Source organism: Oncorhynchus tshawytscha, linkage group LG02, assembly GCF_018296145.1.
Source record: "Oncorhynchus tshawytscha isolate Ot180627B linkage group LG02, Otsh_v2.0, whole genome shotgun sequence".
Classification (NCBI taxonomy): domain Eukaryota; kingdom Metazoa; phylum Chordata; class Actinopteri; order Salmoniformes; family Salmonidae; genus Oncorhynchus; species Oncorhynchus tshawytscha.
This window is the reverse complement of record NC_056430.1, coordinates 21713197-21729352: the sequence shown is the minus strand read 5'-3', so window position 1 is coordinate 21729352 and position 16156 is coordinate 21713197. Positions and strand designations below refer to the sequence as shown.

At 43.8% G+C, this 16156-nt stretch overlaps 1 protein-coding gene and 1 long non-coding RNA gene across 5 annotated transcripts; one reads left to right on the top strand and one right to left on the bottom strand.

The window, feature by feature from the left end:
- Positions 1–749: 749 nt before the first annotated feature.
- Positions 750–3258, bottom strand: LOC121839045. Its single transcript, XR_006078570.1, has 3 exons — positions 3175–3258; positions 1166–1297; positions 750–935 (listed from the first exon to the last, which is right to left on the bottom strand). It is a non-coding gene; the product is annotated as an uncharacterized LOC121839045 (long non-coding RNA).
- Positions 3259–3311: 53 nt separating this feature from the next.
- Positions 3312–15588, top strand: taf4a (TAF4A RNA polymerase II, TATA box binding protein (TBP)-associated factor). Of its 4 annotated transcripts, none has more exons than XM_042295226.1 (16): positions 3312–3556; positions 3666–4470; positions 5685–5833; positions 5918–6064; positions 8104–8217; positions 8471–8593; positions 10098–10187; positions 10309–10527; positions 12261–12396; positions 12487–12607; positions 12714–12883; positions 12988–13118; positions 13207–13332; positions 13488–13544; positions 13662–13781; positions 13985–15588. In XM_042295226.1, the coding sequence occupies exons 1-16, from the start codon at positions 3503–3505 to the stop codon at positions 14150–14152; spliced, it is 2730 nt and encodes a 909-aa protein (XP_042151160.1). In that variant the 5' UTR covers positions 3312–3502; the 3' UTR covers positions 14153–15588. The 4 variants fall into 4 exon arrangements, with proteins under 4 accessions (XP_042151160.1, XP_024236643.1, XP_042151163.1 ...); XM_024380875.2 differs by having other exon boundaries at positions 3313–3556; positions 10333–10527; XM_042295229.1 differs by having other exon boundaries at positions 3313–3556; positions 12487–12598.
- Positions 15589–16156: the final 568 nt, after the last annotated feature.

Genomic DNA, 16156 nt, shown 5'->3' with positions numbered 1-16156 from the left:
GGAAACTCCCCAGTTTAATCCCATTGAGGACTTGTGGTCAATCCTCAAGAGGCGGGTGGACAAACAAAAAAACACAAATTCGGACAAACTCCTAGCATTGATTATGCAAGAATGGGCTGCCATCAGTCAGGATGTTGCCCAGAAGTTAATTGACAGCATGCCAGGGGGGATTGCAGAGGTCTTGAAAAAGAGGGGGCAACACTACAAATATTGACTCTTTGCATCAACTTCATGTAATTGTCAATAAAAGCCTTTGACACTTAAGAAATGCTTGTAATTATACTTCAGCATTCCATAGTAACATCTGACAAAAATATCTAAAGACACTGAAGCAGCAAATTTTGTGGAAATGAATATGTGTCATTCTCAAAAGTTTTGGCCACGACTGTATACTGTGTCCGTTGGAACCAGGACTATTGCTCAACGCAAGCCAGTTTGATCTGGGGTATACACATATCGATTTATAAAGCGAAAATGTCAGTCGGAACAGGTACCAGAACAATGCAGGTCCTACATCTAAAAGGTAAACTTCCTAGTCATTCTATCATTTAAAATCCAAAGTGCTGGAATACAGAGCCAAAAAAAAAGAAAATGTGTCACTCAATAATTTTAGAGCTCAATGTAGTTATCCTGCTCCCTAAAGTGATAAGAATTCATAAAGAAGGAATGAAAACACAGCAGGTGTTACTCAAACTATGTACCAGGCTGTACCAGAAGCCCTCATTCCTGTTGTCTGAGCTTACCACTGGAGGCAGTCATCCTCTGAGACTGAGGATCATCTCTGCCAGAGCGTGCGGGAGGCTGACCAGACTCCGTTCTTTGCTGCTGGGAGGCAGACTGGCCACTTCTGTGGACAGAATTATCCGCTGGTACTGTCTGGACAGCCTGCTCTACCACCAGGCCTCTTCTCACTGGAAGGCTATGAAGTCCTGCCCCTGAGAAAGGCCAGGGAATAATCGGGAAAGATGTTTCAAGAGCTCTGGGGACAGTTTCCCACAGACATCATTAGATGAGATGCTACATGGTGACAAAGTTTAAAGACAGCGGTTATGTACAAGGGCCTCATAACAGTTCAAGGGCTATTTTGACAAAATCTTTAAATAAAATACATCATGAAGGTGGTTGTGTGTTTGATAGGGTCTCTCTCCAAGAAAGTTTCACTCACCCAGACCCAAGGCAGCAGTATACTGCTGAGTAGAGAGCTGGCAGCCAGCTGGTTATAGGAAGGCACCATACTCCTGTAGGGGCTATAGGGGGTCTGGGATAGGTATGTGGCAGAGGTGCTGCCAATGGACCTCTACAAAAAGCAAAGCAAACAAATGCTTATGGGTGCGTTCCTCTATCCAACACCTGGATAGGTATTTAACGCATCAGTTAACCATATGTTATAGCAATCTGTCAGTCGATGATGTGGCACGCAACAATTGGTTGATGCATACAATGACCAGTCTTAGGTTGTGTGATCATATGCATGGAATCCAATTATGTCATGTTTTTCTTTTGCAGAGCAGATGTATTGGTCCTTGTCTCCTACATGTACAATGGCTGGGTAGTGAGGTAAACCATGTTGTGGTTTAGGTGGCTCACACACATTTATTTCCTTGATGGCACTCCCTCTGAAAATGATGTATACATAAAATATTTGGGTGGCACTAGTCTGTTTGTAGTCTGGCCTTCTGTCCCAAATGATTTAACTGTGAAAATAAGATGACAATATTGTAGCTTTTGGAAGTAGAGTTAATAACTGCACCATTTAAATTTGGGGGGCAAAACCAATTGCCAAACAACACCTAAATTGAGGGAAACTCACCCTTTGCCAAAGCCACCGTCGAGTTACCCTTGTTGAGTGAATATAAAATGCCTGTCTAATATCCAGGCCTTGGATATTAGACTTATTTTACTTCCACTACAAGGTATTCCAGTGCTCATTGTTTCTGTTAAGTAGCTTTTATTTCTACTTCTCAACACAAGCCGTCTTGTTTGAGCATTCCCTGAAGCAAACACCAAACTCAAATGTATCAGCAGGTGCACAATTTGTTAAAGCTGGTGCTTTATGTTACAAACCCAATTGGGGGACACATGTCCATTAAAATTATAGCCTAGGAGACAAACTAAATGATTGTTGTAACACTGCAACACATCCCTTTAATAGACCTAGAGAGCAATGTTTAGATTGGATTTAGGGAATAGCCTAAACGTTTTCTGACAACTCAATATGGATTTAGGCTACCCATGGCACATAGGCCTATCATTGATGGGGCATGAAGTGTCCTATGCACTGTGGAATGTTAAATATATTTTTCAGTTCATGCATCTAAAAAACAATCTGTTCGATATGTTTTTTTTTGTGCGCTATTTTCTCCTCTCCATCTTTGAGGGGAGACACGCAACCCTATTTGTGGGATAAATTAACCACAAAAAAAAATCTGTAGCTGGTGCTCATCTTCGTCTATAACCACAAACAGTGACAATTTCCCGATTAATCATAGTCCTGGCCAAAAAAACCAACACGTTCATTGGAGATTCTCAGTTAATAAGTGTGCTTTTGAAAAATACTACTAGGCAGCTGTGTCTGGGAAACCAACCCTTTTAGGGCATGGGTTAAGGTTTCTAGGCAATGATGGCACAGATAAATAGCCTTCAACATATTGTCATAGTCATATATATTTTTTTTAACATTTAGGCCACGAGATACGCACCGCAAAAATGATATATAGGCATACACACGCCTAACAATATGAATTTCCTATCAAAAACAGCAAATTCTCAAGTTTGATCATTTTATCAATTCCATAAATTTATTTCACCCAGAACCCAACTCTTCCTCTGTGTTGACACTCCCCATGTGGTTTTGACAGTATGCAAAAACTGTATTGTAAGAGGCGTGGCAAAACGAATTTCTACAGTGGCGCTCCAAACTAGCTGAACAAAAACAGCGTAGCCATCTTGAAGCCCCAGAGCAAAGGACCCAGATGCACTCCACCTGGGAATTAGTCTAAATGTAGGGTTAAAATTCTGTCGCTACCCATAATTTCATCATCGAATATATAGCATTGAGTTATTCCAGAATCAGTTGGTTAGAATATGATCGCAAATACGCGTCATACAACATGTACTATCGAGTTGATTTTCTCCCCACTAGCTCTAGTTATTCAGTGTTGTTTCAGCACTTACATCCTCGGTAATGTCAGTCAGTAGCCATTTGTCCCGCCCTTTATCACCGGGAAACGACCAATCACCGCACTTTGGAAACTCTGTGGGGTGACGTTGCATGTATTCAGCGCATGCGCGCTTTACTTTCGACGCTCCATAGCTTGGAGCAGTGTGAAGATGGCGGCAGGCTCCGATTTGCTAGATGAGGTTTTCTTTAACGCTGAGGTGGACGAGAAAGTAGTTCGTGATCTTGTGGGGTCTCTTGAGTCCGAGTTTTCGGGTCACGAGAGCCCTGAGGCAAGTAGCCAGACAGTCGCTAAACACATGGCCAGTTCCGGGACAGGGTTTAATGCTAATGTCCAGCAGAACAAACGGGGACTTGCTCAAGAGGTTGCAAAAGCAGGTATGCTGTGGTAACGTTGTTTTGCTTGTTGTTTCAAGTGTAAACGAAAGCAAACACTAGTTTATTTGTTCACCCCCTTCTCTCACCCTTGTTTCCGCTCCGCCAACAGGGGCTGGAGTGCAAAGGGGGTGTCATTATTAGTAATACGTGGTCCCAGGGTTCAGCTATGGATGCCTCATCGAGTGAGTCGGACTCATCGGCACGACACGGCCAAGGAAAGACTGTTGCTGTCAGTGCCAGTATAATAACTCCTCTCCCAAACCACGGGGGGAAAGTAGCCTCTTCCGCAACTCAAACTTTGAATGGAGGCAGTTTAATGAACTGTCACAATTCAGGAAGCGCTGTCTCTCTCACTGGGACACCGCTGTCAAGTAGTTGCACGAGTAGCGGCAATGCCTCGGTAGCTGTCACAGTTGTCAACAACGGTCCGGGGTTGTCAAAAGGACATTCGAGCGCAGTAATGCCACCTTCATTGAACACCACTATCATCCAGACATCATTCGTGAACTCTCAGAATGTTGTCACCTCGTCTCACGCTGCGAGTCTGGGCACTGGACCTGCCATATCACATATTGTGAGGCCATCTATGCAAACTGCGGGATCGGGTACAGCGATGAATGGTCCTAATGCGGGATTGCCTTTCGATTGCCTGAACAATGGTCAGTCACCCACGTCTGTGGCTGTCAGTGCGGGGTCGCACATAATCATGGCAGAGGCGCCCAAAACAAGCATACAGACTGCTTCATGTGCTGTAACGAACCCGTCGTTCCAGAGCGCACCGAGGGCTTCCACTCCGGTGACAGTGGCTGCGAGCCCGGGAGGGAGCCGTTCTATCGCGCAACAGGTGTTGGCGCCTCGGCACCCCCAGACATCCCCGAACCAGCCCAACGTTCAGAACATCCAGCTTCCCCCAGGTACGTTTGTCTCTCTTTGAAATTAAATAGTTACAAAAACGTAATATACGAAAACATAATATTGTTCCTATATTTATAATGTTATGCCTACACATTGTTTTAAAGACAGTCAAATAGAAGTATATTGCAGACTTGGTGTTGTAATAGTGTACTTGCTGCTTCATTGATTATTCTCCGATGTTGACCCGTCAATCAAAGGGAAAAAACTTACTGGTTGTTCATTGCTTCATCATTTGCACAGAACATCCCAAACTTTCCCTGCTGATCTGTCTTGGTTGTTCATTGAATTGATGTAGAGTGCCCTGTCGTGCCTCTCAAACGCTCTCCTGTTGTGTCTGTGCTGCGCTGTTCTCTGCCTGTGCACTGTCAACACTCCTGTCAACACTCCTGTCAACTCATGTTAACACTCAGGAAATGGAAGTTGATGTATGACAAGTAGATAATCAAATACTCAGATCTTTTTATTTATTTTCTCTTATCCCTATGATTTATTTATTCTATCATGTAACATTTAGCCTACACAGTAAAAAGTTTGATCACTCATAAACACCAACAGATATAAGGGAAGGCAGACGGATATGGCATGTGTAAGTATAGCATACAGTTCTGGCCTGGTAAGAGTACTACTACTACTGTATTACCTGTATGCTGTATGATGATGATGACGACGACCACCAGAAGTGGAGACTGTTGCTGCCCTATGTGCCAGCCTGTCTAAGAAGTGTGTGTATAATGTCCTGTCCTCTGTGAGCTCTCTGTGAATACAGGACCAGCTCTGCCTGTAATGCAGCCAGTCTTTTTCTTGAGACCCTTCTTGTAGCGTAGTCAGTGTTGATCCCCCTGTGGCGAGGCACGGTGTCCCAATGCATTACCATGTAGATTACAGCGTGACTCGTTTACACTGCCGCTTCGGTCTGTATGGAACTCTGCCGCCTTGTCTTGCCTTGCTTCTTTAGGAAGACTGATTAGCATGAAATGGCACAGTGTTTATGGCCCTTATCCAGCGCTCTATCTCTCAGCTAAATGTTAGCAGATGTGGGAGGATTGGAGCTGAACTGCCTCCAAGTACTACCTGTTCTACAGAATCCCTCTTCTCTTGATGTAGAGGAGTGTTGTTACAAATGTATTACAGTGTTACAAAGTGTTGTAAAGGGAATCTAACATGGTGACAGGACGGTTACGGGAAGTCAAATGATCTTTTCTCTTTCCCACAGGTATGGTCCTGGTGCGCAGTGAGAGTGGGCAGCTGTTGATGATCCACCAGCAGACCCTGGCTCAGATGCAGTCCCAATCCCAGGGAGTCATGGCCCCCCGCCCAGCCACCCCCACCAGCACTCCTCCTTTCCAGATCACCTCAGTCCAGGTTTGTTCAATAGACAAGATCACCTCATGCACAGCTACCCCCAAAAGTACTCTCCAGATCAGACTGTCTTCCTTTTTTCCTCAGGCTCCTGGAACGCCCATCCTCACTAGGCAGGTGACTCCCACCACTATCATCAAGCAGGGCTCACCTGTGCCAACCTCTGCTCCTGTCACCACCACACTCCAGAAACCTCCTGTCACCACCACACTCCAGAGGCCTCCTGTCCTACAGGTACAGTGGGGGACAGGCAGTGGGGGGCTACAGCAGAGCAGGAGAGATGTAGTAGGATACACACAGTAGGTTATATTATACAGTAGGGCCTTAGCAGAAGGCAGAAACGGCACCAGTCATGTGAAACTTGCTTTTTTAAAATTCTCTCAAGGGCCTCTTCTGTAACTTAGGCATCTCTTTTGAGCTTGAATCCCCTTTTGTGTGTGAAAGTGCTTTCCTGGTGTGTCAGTTTAGTGTGTGTGTGTGTTTTCTGTGCATCTACTATGAGTGCAAGCTGCAGGCTCTCACACACTCATTATCACAGCCAGTGGTTTCAGTGAATGCCTGATTTGTCCCGGGCCAACAGTTTCTGACTCCTTTTCAGTTTTCTCAGGTTTTGTATGCACTGGGTCCTTTTTTAAAGGGATCTGAAGAGTGTTTGTTGTCGGCCAGTGATGGATAGTATGTGTGTGGAGCCCCATGCTATAGCTCTCCTCCACTTTAACTTGTTTGGGACTGGGGGGCAGTTTTGAGTAGCATGGATAAAAAGGTGCCCAGAGTAAACTGCCTGCTACTCTGGCCCAAAAGCTAGAATATGCATATAATTAGTAGATTTGGATAGAAACACTCTGAAGTTTCTAAAACTGTTTGAATGATGTCTGTGAGTATAACAGAACTCATATGGCAGGCAAAAACCTGATAAAAAATCCAACCAGGAAGTGGGAAATCTGAGGTTTGTAGTTTTTCAAGTCATTGCCTATCCAACATACAGTGTCTATGGGGTCATATTGCACTTCCTAAGGCTTCCACTAGATGTCAACAGTCTTTAGAACCTTGTTTGAGGCTTCTACTGTGAAGGAGGAGAGAATGAGAGCGTATTGAGCCAGAGGTCTGGCAGAGTGCCATGAACTGATTACGCGCACCCCCGTGAGCGGTAGCTGCGTTCCATTGCTTTTTTAAAGACAAAGGAATTCTCTGGTTGGAACATTATTGAAGATTTATGTTAAAAACGTCCTAAATATTGATTCTATACATCGTTTGACATGTTTCTATGAATTATAATATAACTTTTTAAAAATTTAGTCTGAACAAGTGATTGCGCATTATGCATTTGGATTATTGGGCTAAATGCGCGAACAAAAGGGAGGTATTTGGACATAAATGATGGACTTTATCGAACATAACAAACATTTATTGTGGAACTGGGATTCCTGTGAGTGTATTCCGATCAAGATCATCAAAGGTAAGTGAATATTTATAACGCTATTTCTGACTTTTCTGACACCTCTCATTTGGAAAATGGCTGGATGTTTTTCTGTGACTAGCGCTGACCTAAGATAATCGCATGTTGTGCTTTCGCCGTAAAGCCATTTTGAAATCTGACACAGTGGTTGCATTAAGGAGAAGTTTATCTATATTCCATGCATAGCATTTATCTTTTATCAATGTTTATTATGAGTATTTCTGTAATTTGATGTGGCTCTCTGCACTTTCACCGGATGTTTGTTTGATACAATGCATTTCTGATCATAACACACCAATTTCAAATATGGTTTTTGGACATAAAGATAACTTTATCGAACAAAACACACATTTATTGTGTAACATGAAGTCCTGTGAGTGCCATCTGATGAAGATCATCAAAGTTTAGTGATTAATTTAATTGTTATTTGTGATTTTTGTGAGCCCTCTCCTTGGCTGGAAAATGGCTGTATGGTTTTCTGTGACTAGGTGCTGACCTAACATAATCGTTTGGTAGGCTTTACGGTGAAAGCACATTTGAAATCGGGCACTGTGGCTGGATTTACAAGAAGTTTATCTTTAAAATTATGTAGAATACTTGTATGTTTGAGAAACTTTATTAATGGGATTTCTGTTGTTTTGAATTTCGCGCCCTGCAATTTCACTGGCTGTTGGCGAGGTGGGACGATACTGTCCCATATATCCCAGAGAAGTCAATGAGGTGTCTCCTCAAAGCTCACTATTTTGGTCATACATTTGATCTACTTTATGGTGCATTGAATATAACAACCTGGATGATGTGTGTATTTCCCCCCCAGAGTCCCATGATTGTGGTAGGGGCTGCTGCAGGCACTTCTATGGGGACAGCGCTACCAGGGGCCACCCAGAGGACCGTCACCGCATCACCTGGGACCACTGTCACCTTGGCAACGGTGCGGAACTAGGTTCCACCCACCCCCATTGGTCAGGGCTAGGTCCTCTGTTCAGGGAATGCTCCTTTGCTAGACCATAGCTGTATTTCTAGTGCATTTATGGTATCTGGTAAACACAATACAAATACTGCAAATTTAGAAGTATATGATAGAAGGATATAATGGCTTTTGATGACGCAAGAGCCCGTGATGGTTCCTCAAATAAGGAGCTTGACTTTGTTTCTAAGGCTGCCCCCTGTTTGTTTTGCTGTAGGAGACGATGGAGAATGTGAAGAAATGCAAGAACTTCCTGTCTACATTAATCAAGCTGGCGTCCAGCGGGAAGCAGTCCTCAGAGACTGCCGCCAACGTTAAAGACCTGGTCAAAGATCTCCTGGTGAGTGACCACACCAGGGCTGCAGGAAAACATGTGGCGAGGCGGCATTTGCCACCGCACTTTTCAATCAGGTGTGGCAGCGTCACACCACTTTTGATTTAGTTTAATAAAATATATTGATGCAAAGTGTTAAGTGCTGTTTTTTTGACGGTTTTGCCTCATGAGTTGACAACTCGCACACAATTTCTCTGGTCTTCACATCAGAATGCTGTTTCAGGCTCTTAACGTGTCTTGACCAATCAGATTCAAGTAAATTGCAGGTCGCATGGTCTGGGCACAAAGCTTAAGGCGTTATCTCAACTTATCCAGTACTTATTTAGCAAGTGTGATAACACATCACTCCCGTCAGACACAAGCAAAAACTCTGTGGGGCGGCAGGTAGTCTAGTGGTTAGAGCGTTGGACTAGTAACAGGAAGGTTGCAAGATTGAATCCCGGAGCTGACAAGGTAAAAATCTGTTGTTCTGCCCCTGAACAAGGCAGTTAACCCACTGTTCCTAGGCCGTCATTGTAAATAAATAAAAATTCTTAACTCACTTGCCTAGTTAAATAAAGGTCAAATTTAAAATAAATAAATAAAAGCAAAAACTCTTCCATAATTGTAGTAGCCTATACACCTAAACTTTAGCCATCTGACATGCGGTATTGTATGGAAACAACACTATTTTTTTAGTCTGATCAACTGTAGGCTACTAACAACAGTAACTGTCTACTGCGCCCCTGCCCAGTCATGTGAAATCCATAGATTAGGGCCTAATGAATGTATTTCAATTGACTTATTTCCTCATATGAATTATAACTCGGTAAAAATGTTGAAATTGTTGCATGTTGCGTTTTTATATTTTTGTTCAGTATATTAAAACTTGGGCTGACTAGTTTACCTAGTCTTTTTCAATCCAAAATGATTAACTGGAATGAATCAATAAACACAATAGCTCACAGACTGGATACATCTTTAATTAGGCCTGCAGTTGCGTAGGGCAGGACTACATGATGCAAACCTGCATAAAGCAAACTCAGCCCTGTGTGTTGTATTGTCCAAATAGGTTGCTTTCCAAGAGGTGTCTGAATAGGAAACCCCCCTAGTCCTTTAAAATATAGTTCTTATGAACAAGTACAAGGTTGCTGCAGTTTGACAGAGTTTTCATCCTCCCCAAGGCCAGGAGATTTTTTTTTTTAAACCATGTGACTTGATTTAGAAAAACTCTGGTCCCATCATAGCCCATATTAAACCTTTTTATGACAGATTAATCACATTATACCGTATAAGGTCTAGAGTTTTACCGGGTTAGGTTACCAGAACTACAGGCCCCAGATTCTTTTTTTGCCACACCACTCTGGGTGGTGCCACTTCTAGACCAGACACACCACTGATGGGATCAGGGTAGAGATCAGGACTGTTGGTGTCAGCTGCTGAGAGTCTCACAATAGACAGGGATTGCAATCTGATGATTAACATTTTGCATATTTCTTTGGAACTGATGGTCTGTTCTCATTTCTAACAGGAAGGGAAGATTGAAGTCGAGGACTTCACCAACAGGTTATACAGAGAGCTCAACTCCTCACCTCAGCCTTACCTCGTGCCTTTCCTCAAGGTAAGGAATCCTCCTACGCACCATTGAATAAACAAAACCAAGTTATGACCCAGTCTTCAGCACCCACCCACCAGTTTGCTTACCCACCAAACTATTCTGCCAAATGATCAAATTATCTCAGCCTTTCTGTCTGTCTGTCCTCCAGAGGAGCCTTCCTGCTCTGCGGCAGCTCACCCCAGACTCAGCAGCCTTCATCCAGCACAGTGGGCTCCAGCAGCAGGCCTCTGCCACCACCCCCACCACTGTGGTACTGGACAGCCCAGCCCTGCGCCCTGCAGCCCCAACCATCAGACCACACCTCCAGCCTGTCATCAGCAAACAGGGGCTGACTACCCCAATGGTACTATACCACCATATTGCTATTAATAGTGATAGATTATAATAACATCTCATTGTTTACTCTTATTAAAATCGTTAGTATTAGAAGTACACTACATGAACAAAAGTATGTTGAACATCTCATTCCAAAATAATGGGCAATAATATGGAGGTGTGCCTCACTTTGTTGCTATAACAGCCTCCACTCTTCTGGGAAGGCTTTCCACTAACGTTGGAACATTGCTTCCATTCAGCCACGAGCACTAGTGTGGTCGGGAACTGATGTTGGGCGATTAGGCCTGGTTCGCAGTCGGCATTCCAATTCACCCCAAAATTGTTTGATGGAGTTGAGGTCAGGGCTCTGTGCAGGGCAGTCAAGTTGTTCCACAACCATCTTGACAAACCATTTCTGTATTGACCTCACTTTATGCACAGGGACATTATCATGCTGAAACTGGAAAGGTCCATCCCCAAACTGTTTGCCACAAAGTTGGAGGCACAGAATTGTCTAGAATGTCATTGTATGCTGTAGCGTTAAGATTTCCCTTCACTGCATCGCAGTGCTTGAGGCGTCACTACAAACCTGGGTTCGATCCCAGGCTGTGTCACAGCCGGCCGTGACTGGGAAACCCATGAGGCGATGCACAATTGGCCCAGCGTCGTCCGGGTTAGGGGAGGGTTTGGCCGGCCAGGATTTCCTTGTCCCATTGCGCTGACTTCAGTTGCCAGCTGGACGGTGTTTCTACCAACACATTGGTGCGGCTGGCTTCTGAGTTAAGTGAGCAGTGAGTCAAGAAGCAGTGCGGTTTGGCAGGGTCGTGTTTCGGAGGAGGCATGGCTCTCGACCTTCGTAGGGTTGTTGCAGCGATGGGACAAGACTCTAACTACCAATTGGATATCACGAAAAAGGGGTAAAAATGACAACAAACAAAAAATAGTTTCCTTCACTGGAACTAAGGGGCCTAGCCCGAACCATGAAAAAGAGCCTCAAACCATTATTCCTCCACCACCAAACTTTACAGTTGGCACTGCATTGGAGCAGGTAGCGTTCTCCTGGCATCCGCCAAACCCAGATTTGTCCATCGGACTGCCAGATGGTGAAACATGATTCACCACCCCAGGGAACACGTTTCCACTGCTCCCGCGTCCAAACGCGGCAAGCTTTACATCACTCCAGCTGAAGCTTGGCATTGCACCTGGTGATCTTAGGCTTGTGTGCGGCTGTTCGGGCATGGAAACCCATTTCATGAAGCTCCCGTCGAACTGTTATTGTGCTGACGTTGCTTCCAGAGGCAGTTTGGAACTTGGTAGTGAATGTTATAACCAAAGACAGACGATTTTTATGCGCTTCAGCACTCGGCGGTCTCGTTCTGTGAGCTTGTGTGGCTTAGCACTTCGCGGCTGAGCCGTTGTTGCTCCTAGACGTTTCCACTTTACAATAACAACACTTACAGTTGACCAGGGCAGCTAGAGTAGGGCCGAAATTTGACAACTGACTTGTTGGAAAGGTGGCATCCTATGATGTTGCCTCATTGAAAGTCACTGAGCTCTTCAGTAAGGCCATTCTACTGCCAATGTTTACTATGGAGATTGCATCAGTGTGCTCGGTTTTATACACCTGTCAGCAGCGGGTGTGGCTGAAATAATTGTTTGAAGGCGTTGTCCATATACTTTTGTGTATATATAGTGTTATGAAAGGATTTCCCGCCTACATCTTTCCAACTGCCCCATTGACTCCTAAACTTGAACCATCAGGTGCTCCAGCCTCGACAGCAGGGGGCAATGGTAAGGCCTCTTCAGATGACCCCCATGGTGACCCTCAGAGGTCCGCCCCCCCACAGTCACATCATGCTGGGACAGCCACAGGTGCAGCTCAAACAGCTACAGACAGGTGAGTGGGGTAGGAGACCATGTAATACAAAAAGAGAAACTAAGAAATCACATCTGTCTGATCTCTTTCTCACTCCTGTCTATCTCCCAGTCCCTGTAGTGAATCCTGGAGTGTTGACTGGATCTAAGTCGTCTCCTGGTGCTGCCTCTCTGGCCACTGTAGTTCAGAAGAACAAGCTGAAGGAAGCTGGGGGCACGTTCAGGTCAGCTATGTATGTCCCATCCACAAACCAGTAGGAGGACAATTATCACAACTAAAATGAAAGATTGAAAAGTTCTGTAGCTGTTGCCTGGCTGACTGTTTTTTTTTGTGTCCAGGGATGACGATGACATCAATGATGTGGCATCTATGGCTGGGGTTAACCTGTCTGAGGAGAGTGCCCGTATCCTGGCAACCAACTCCGAGCTGGTGGGAGCGGTGACACGGTCCTGTAAGGACGAGGCCTTCCTCCATACCTCCACACTGACCAGAAGAATACTGGAAATAGGTGAGACTAACACACACACACACACACACACACACAGTTACACACACTGAAAAATGCACCTTTGAGCTTAGCTTTCACTGACTGCAAGTTTTTCCCCTCTTCAGGTAAGAAGTTTGGTGTGAGTGATCTGGGGCCGGAGGTAGTGAACTACGTGTCCCACGCCTCCCAGACCAGGCTGCAGAACCTGTTGGAGAAAGTCTCTGAGGTGGCCCAGCAGAGGAACATCAACTTCAAGGTCTGTACAGTTTTGTGCTTTATTTGCATCTTTAGCATGTGTTCCTATGGTCTGGGACTTTAGGGTGAATGAATGTATGTGTTGATAGGAGGACAGTCGGTACGAGCAGACGAGCGACATGCGTGCCCAGATCAAGTTCTTTGAGCAGCTGGATCAGATGGAGAAACAGAGGAAAGAGGAGCAGGAGAGAGAGATTCTGATGAAGGCAGCAAAGGTACTGAAGCTTTTTCAGCACAGACCCATTCCACTATCACTCCTATTATATTAGACTTTTAGGACCACTAATGGTGAGAGGGTGGACATTAATTACTTTATTCTGGAGACCCAGTTAACACATTCCTATCTGTTTTCTGATGGGTGTCCTTTCAGTCTCGTTCTCGTCAAGAAGACCCTGAGCAGCTGCGGTTGAAACAGAAGGCCAAAGAGGTAAGAGGGATGGATAGGCTTATGAGAATTTGGCATAATAAAATATGTGTCACCGAAGTGTCCATAGTAGGGGTGTGTTTGTGTAGGCCTATCTCGTGTATATGTGTTTGTCTCCAGATGCAGCAGCAGGAGCTGTTTCAGTTGAGACAGAAGGAAGCTAACCTGACGGCGCTGGCAGCCATCGGCCCTAGGAAGAAGAGGAAAATGGAGGCTGCAGCCGCTGCAGCTGGAGCTGAGGTAACATGATCTCCACCTTCTCTTAAAGTCTGGTTGTGGGCTGTTTCTTCGTGTAGTCAAATCGCAATCTTCTCTGTCTCCTTTTTTATTTGTCTTTTGCCCTCAAACTCCCCCTCAACTATCTGCCACTTTCTCACTCTCTGCCACTTTCAAACTCACTCTTGTTCTCTCTGACGGTCACTCTCCCTCCCCATCTCTCTCAGGGCTCAGGGTCCAGTCCCGCTGCGTCTGGTAGTGGTAGTTCAGGAGCATCCAGACAGTTTATCCGCCAGCGCATCACTCGTGTCAACCTCAGGGACCTGCTCTTCTGTTTGGAGAATGAGAGAGACACCAGTGACTCCCATCTCCTCTACAAAGGCTTCCTCAAATAGACACCCAGAGAGCCAGTCCAGAGAGCTGTCACCCTAACCTTCACTAAAGCAACTCCCTCAAATAGGGCTGTACCCTAGAATTGGATAAAGAGGACAGTAATACAACAATGTCAAGATTCTCCAGGCCACAGTAAATGGAGCTACCTAAAGTGACTGGAACGTTTGTCTCCCCTGTATACTCTGGTTGTCCTTTCGCTCTTCATCTGGTTCTAGGCCTGACTGCTCCCTCAACACTCTTCCACCTTCCATCAGAGCAATCCTGGAATGTTCACATTTTCTACTGTTTTTATTTCCTTTTTATTGACTTTGTTTTAGAATCCCCTTTTAATGAAACTGTAAATAAATTAATACATTATTATACATTTGACTTGGAAGGCCGTTTTGTAGTGTGCAAACCGATTCTACAAAATAGTCCATTTATTTTATAATTCTGTTTATATGAAAAAATATTTTTTTAATAATTAATCATCAGTGTTTCTAGCGATTGTTAAAGAACAATTATCCTTATTTTGTTTTTGGTATTCTATTGGCCTCTGAATTAGTTTGAACACTTCTGATTTCTTCTTGCCTTCCTGACAAAAGAAGCCATATATTTTAATATAATGTTGAACAGCAAAGCAATTCATCTAGTGATTCATTCTGAAATCTGAAGCAGTCAATGTGTCTTTAATTTCTCTGTTTGAGCTTGTCTTGAATTCAATGTCTTGTATTTATTTTCTGTAATCAGATCAAACACGTTTTTCTTTTCAGTCTCCATTTGTGTTTTTGAGATCACATCTCCTGTTTCTGCATGGGATAATGTGTGAAAATTTTTATTTTAGAGGGAATGAGTTGATAGTCTCTACAATTGTATTCTAATGATTTAATATTTGTTTTATGCATTTTTGGGTCATTTAGGTATTCACAATGATGAATTATTGGATTTCAACAATAGTAAAAACTATTTTAAAATAGACAAAACCTCAAAGGCCCCTTTGTCACCACAAAACAACTGTGCATGTAGGAAAGTTCAATTTGTATTAGTTTTATTGGACTGCATGTATTCTACCATTTCTCAAATAACTTTATTCTTATATTCTAACCCTAGACTTGATGATATTCTGAGGTATGAATGGTGATGTTATTATTTTTTAAAGCTGTCCTATCTGTTCAATAATCTGTGCTTCTGTTCTGATGCCCCATTGGACAGCCCTGGCTAGAACTCAGTGGTATATTTTCCTGATCACTTTGATTTTTAGATGAAGATTTTTCAGTACCTGTTACTTTCCATATTTGTCTCTTACAGAGAAATCAAAGTAAGGGGGAAGCATAGCATGTCTCCCTTATTTCTTGTACATTTTGCACAGACACTTGTTCATATGTAAATATTTTACCTAAAGTTTTTTAACTGCAATGGTTTTGTATAGGATTGAAAGATAATAAACTCCATTAAAAGTGCAAAATATTTTGCCATATTTTCATATTCATGCACTAGAGGACAATGCTACATCACTGACATATTCATGTTCAGTTTATGAAATACAATTATTATTTGGTTATTGCAGATCTTGGATGAATAGTGTTGTAGTTTTACAAGGTCAATATACTGTACAGACTTTCCATGTAGCTCATTTTAATTTAGGTGGTCCTAATCTTCAGGTTGAACCAATAGGATTGAGACATTTTCACATTCTCCTGACCCATTTCCTGTCTGCTGGCATCTATAAAACCAACATCTGTCATCATCAATATCTGTCCGCCAGCTCAACAGAACAGACAGACACAGCAGCATACCAGTCTGTCCTTCTGTTCTGTGTCGGTTCGGCTCGGTTCAGACATCCACTATTATTAAAAGACAGGAATGGGCTGCATAGTGTGCCTGACGTATTGGAAACAGATGCTACATCAGATGCCAAGTAACATTCACCACAACTGGGGGATTGAAACAATTACACCATTCAGAGTGTCTGTTGGGACATAGGCCTGATGTTACACTGATTGTGACCAGCTTCAACATGCATGCAG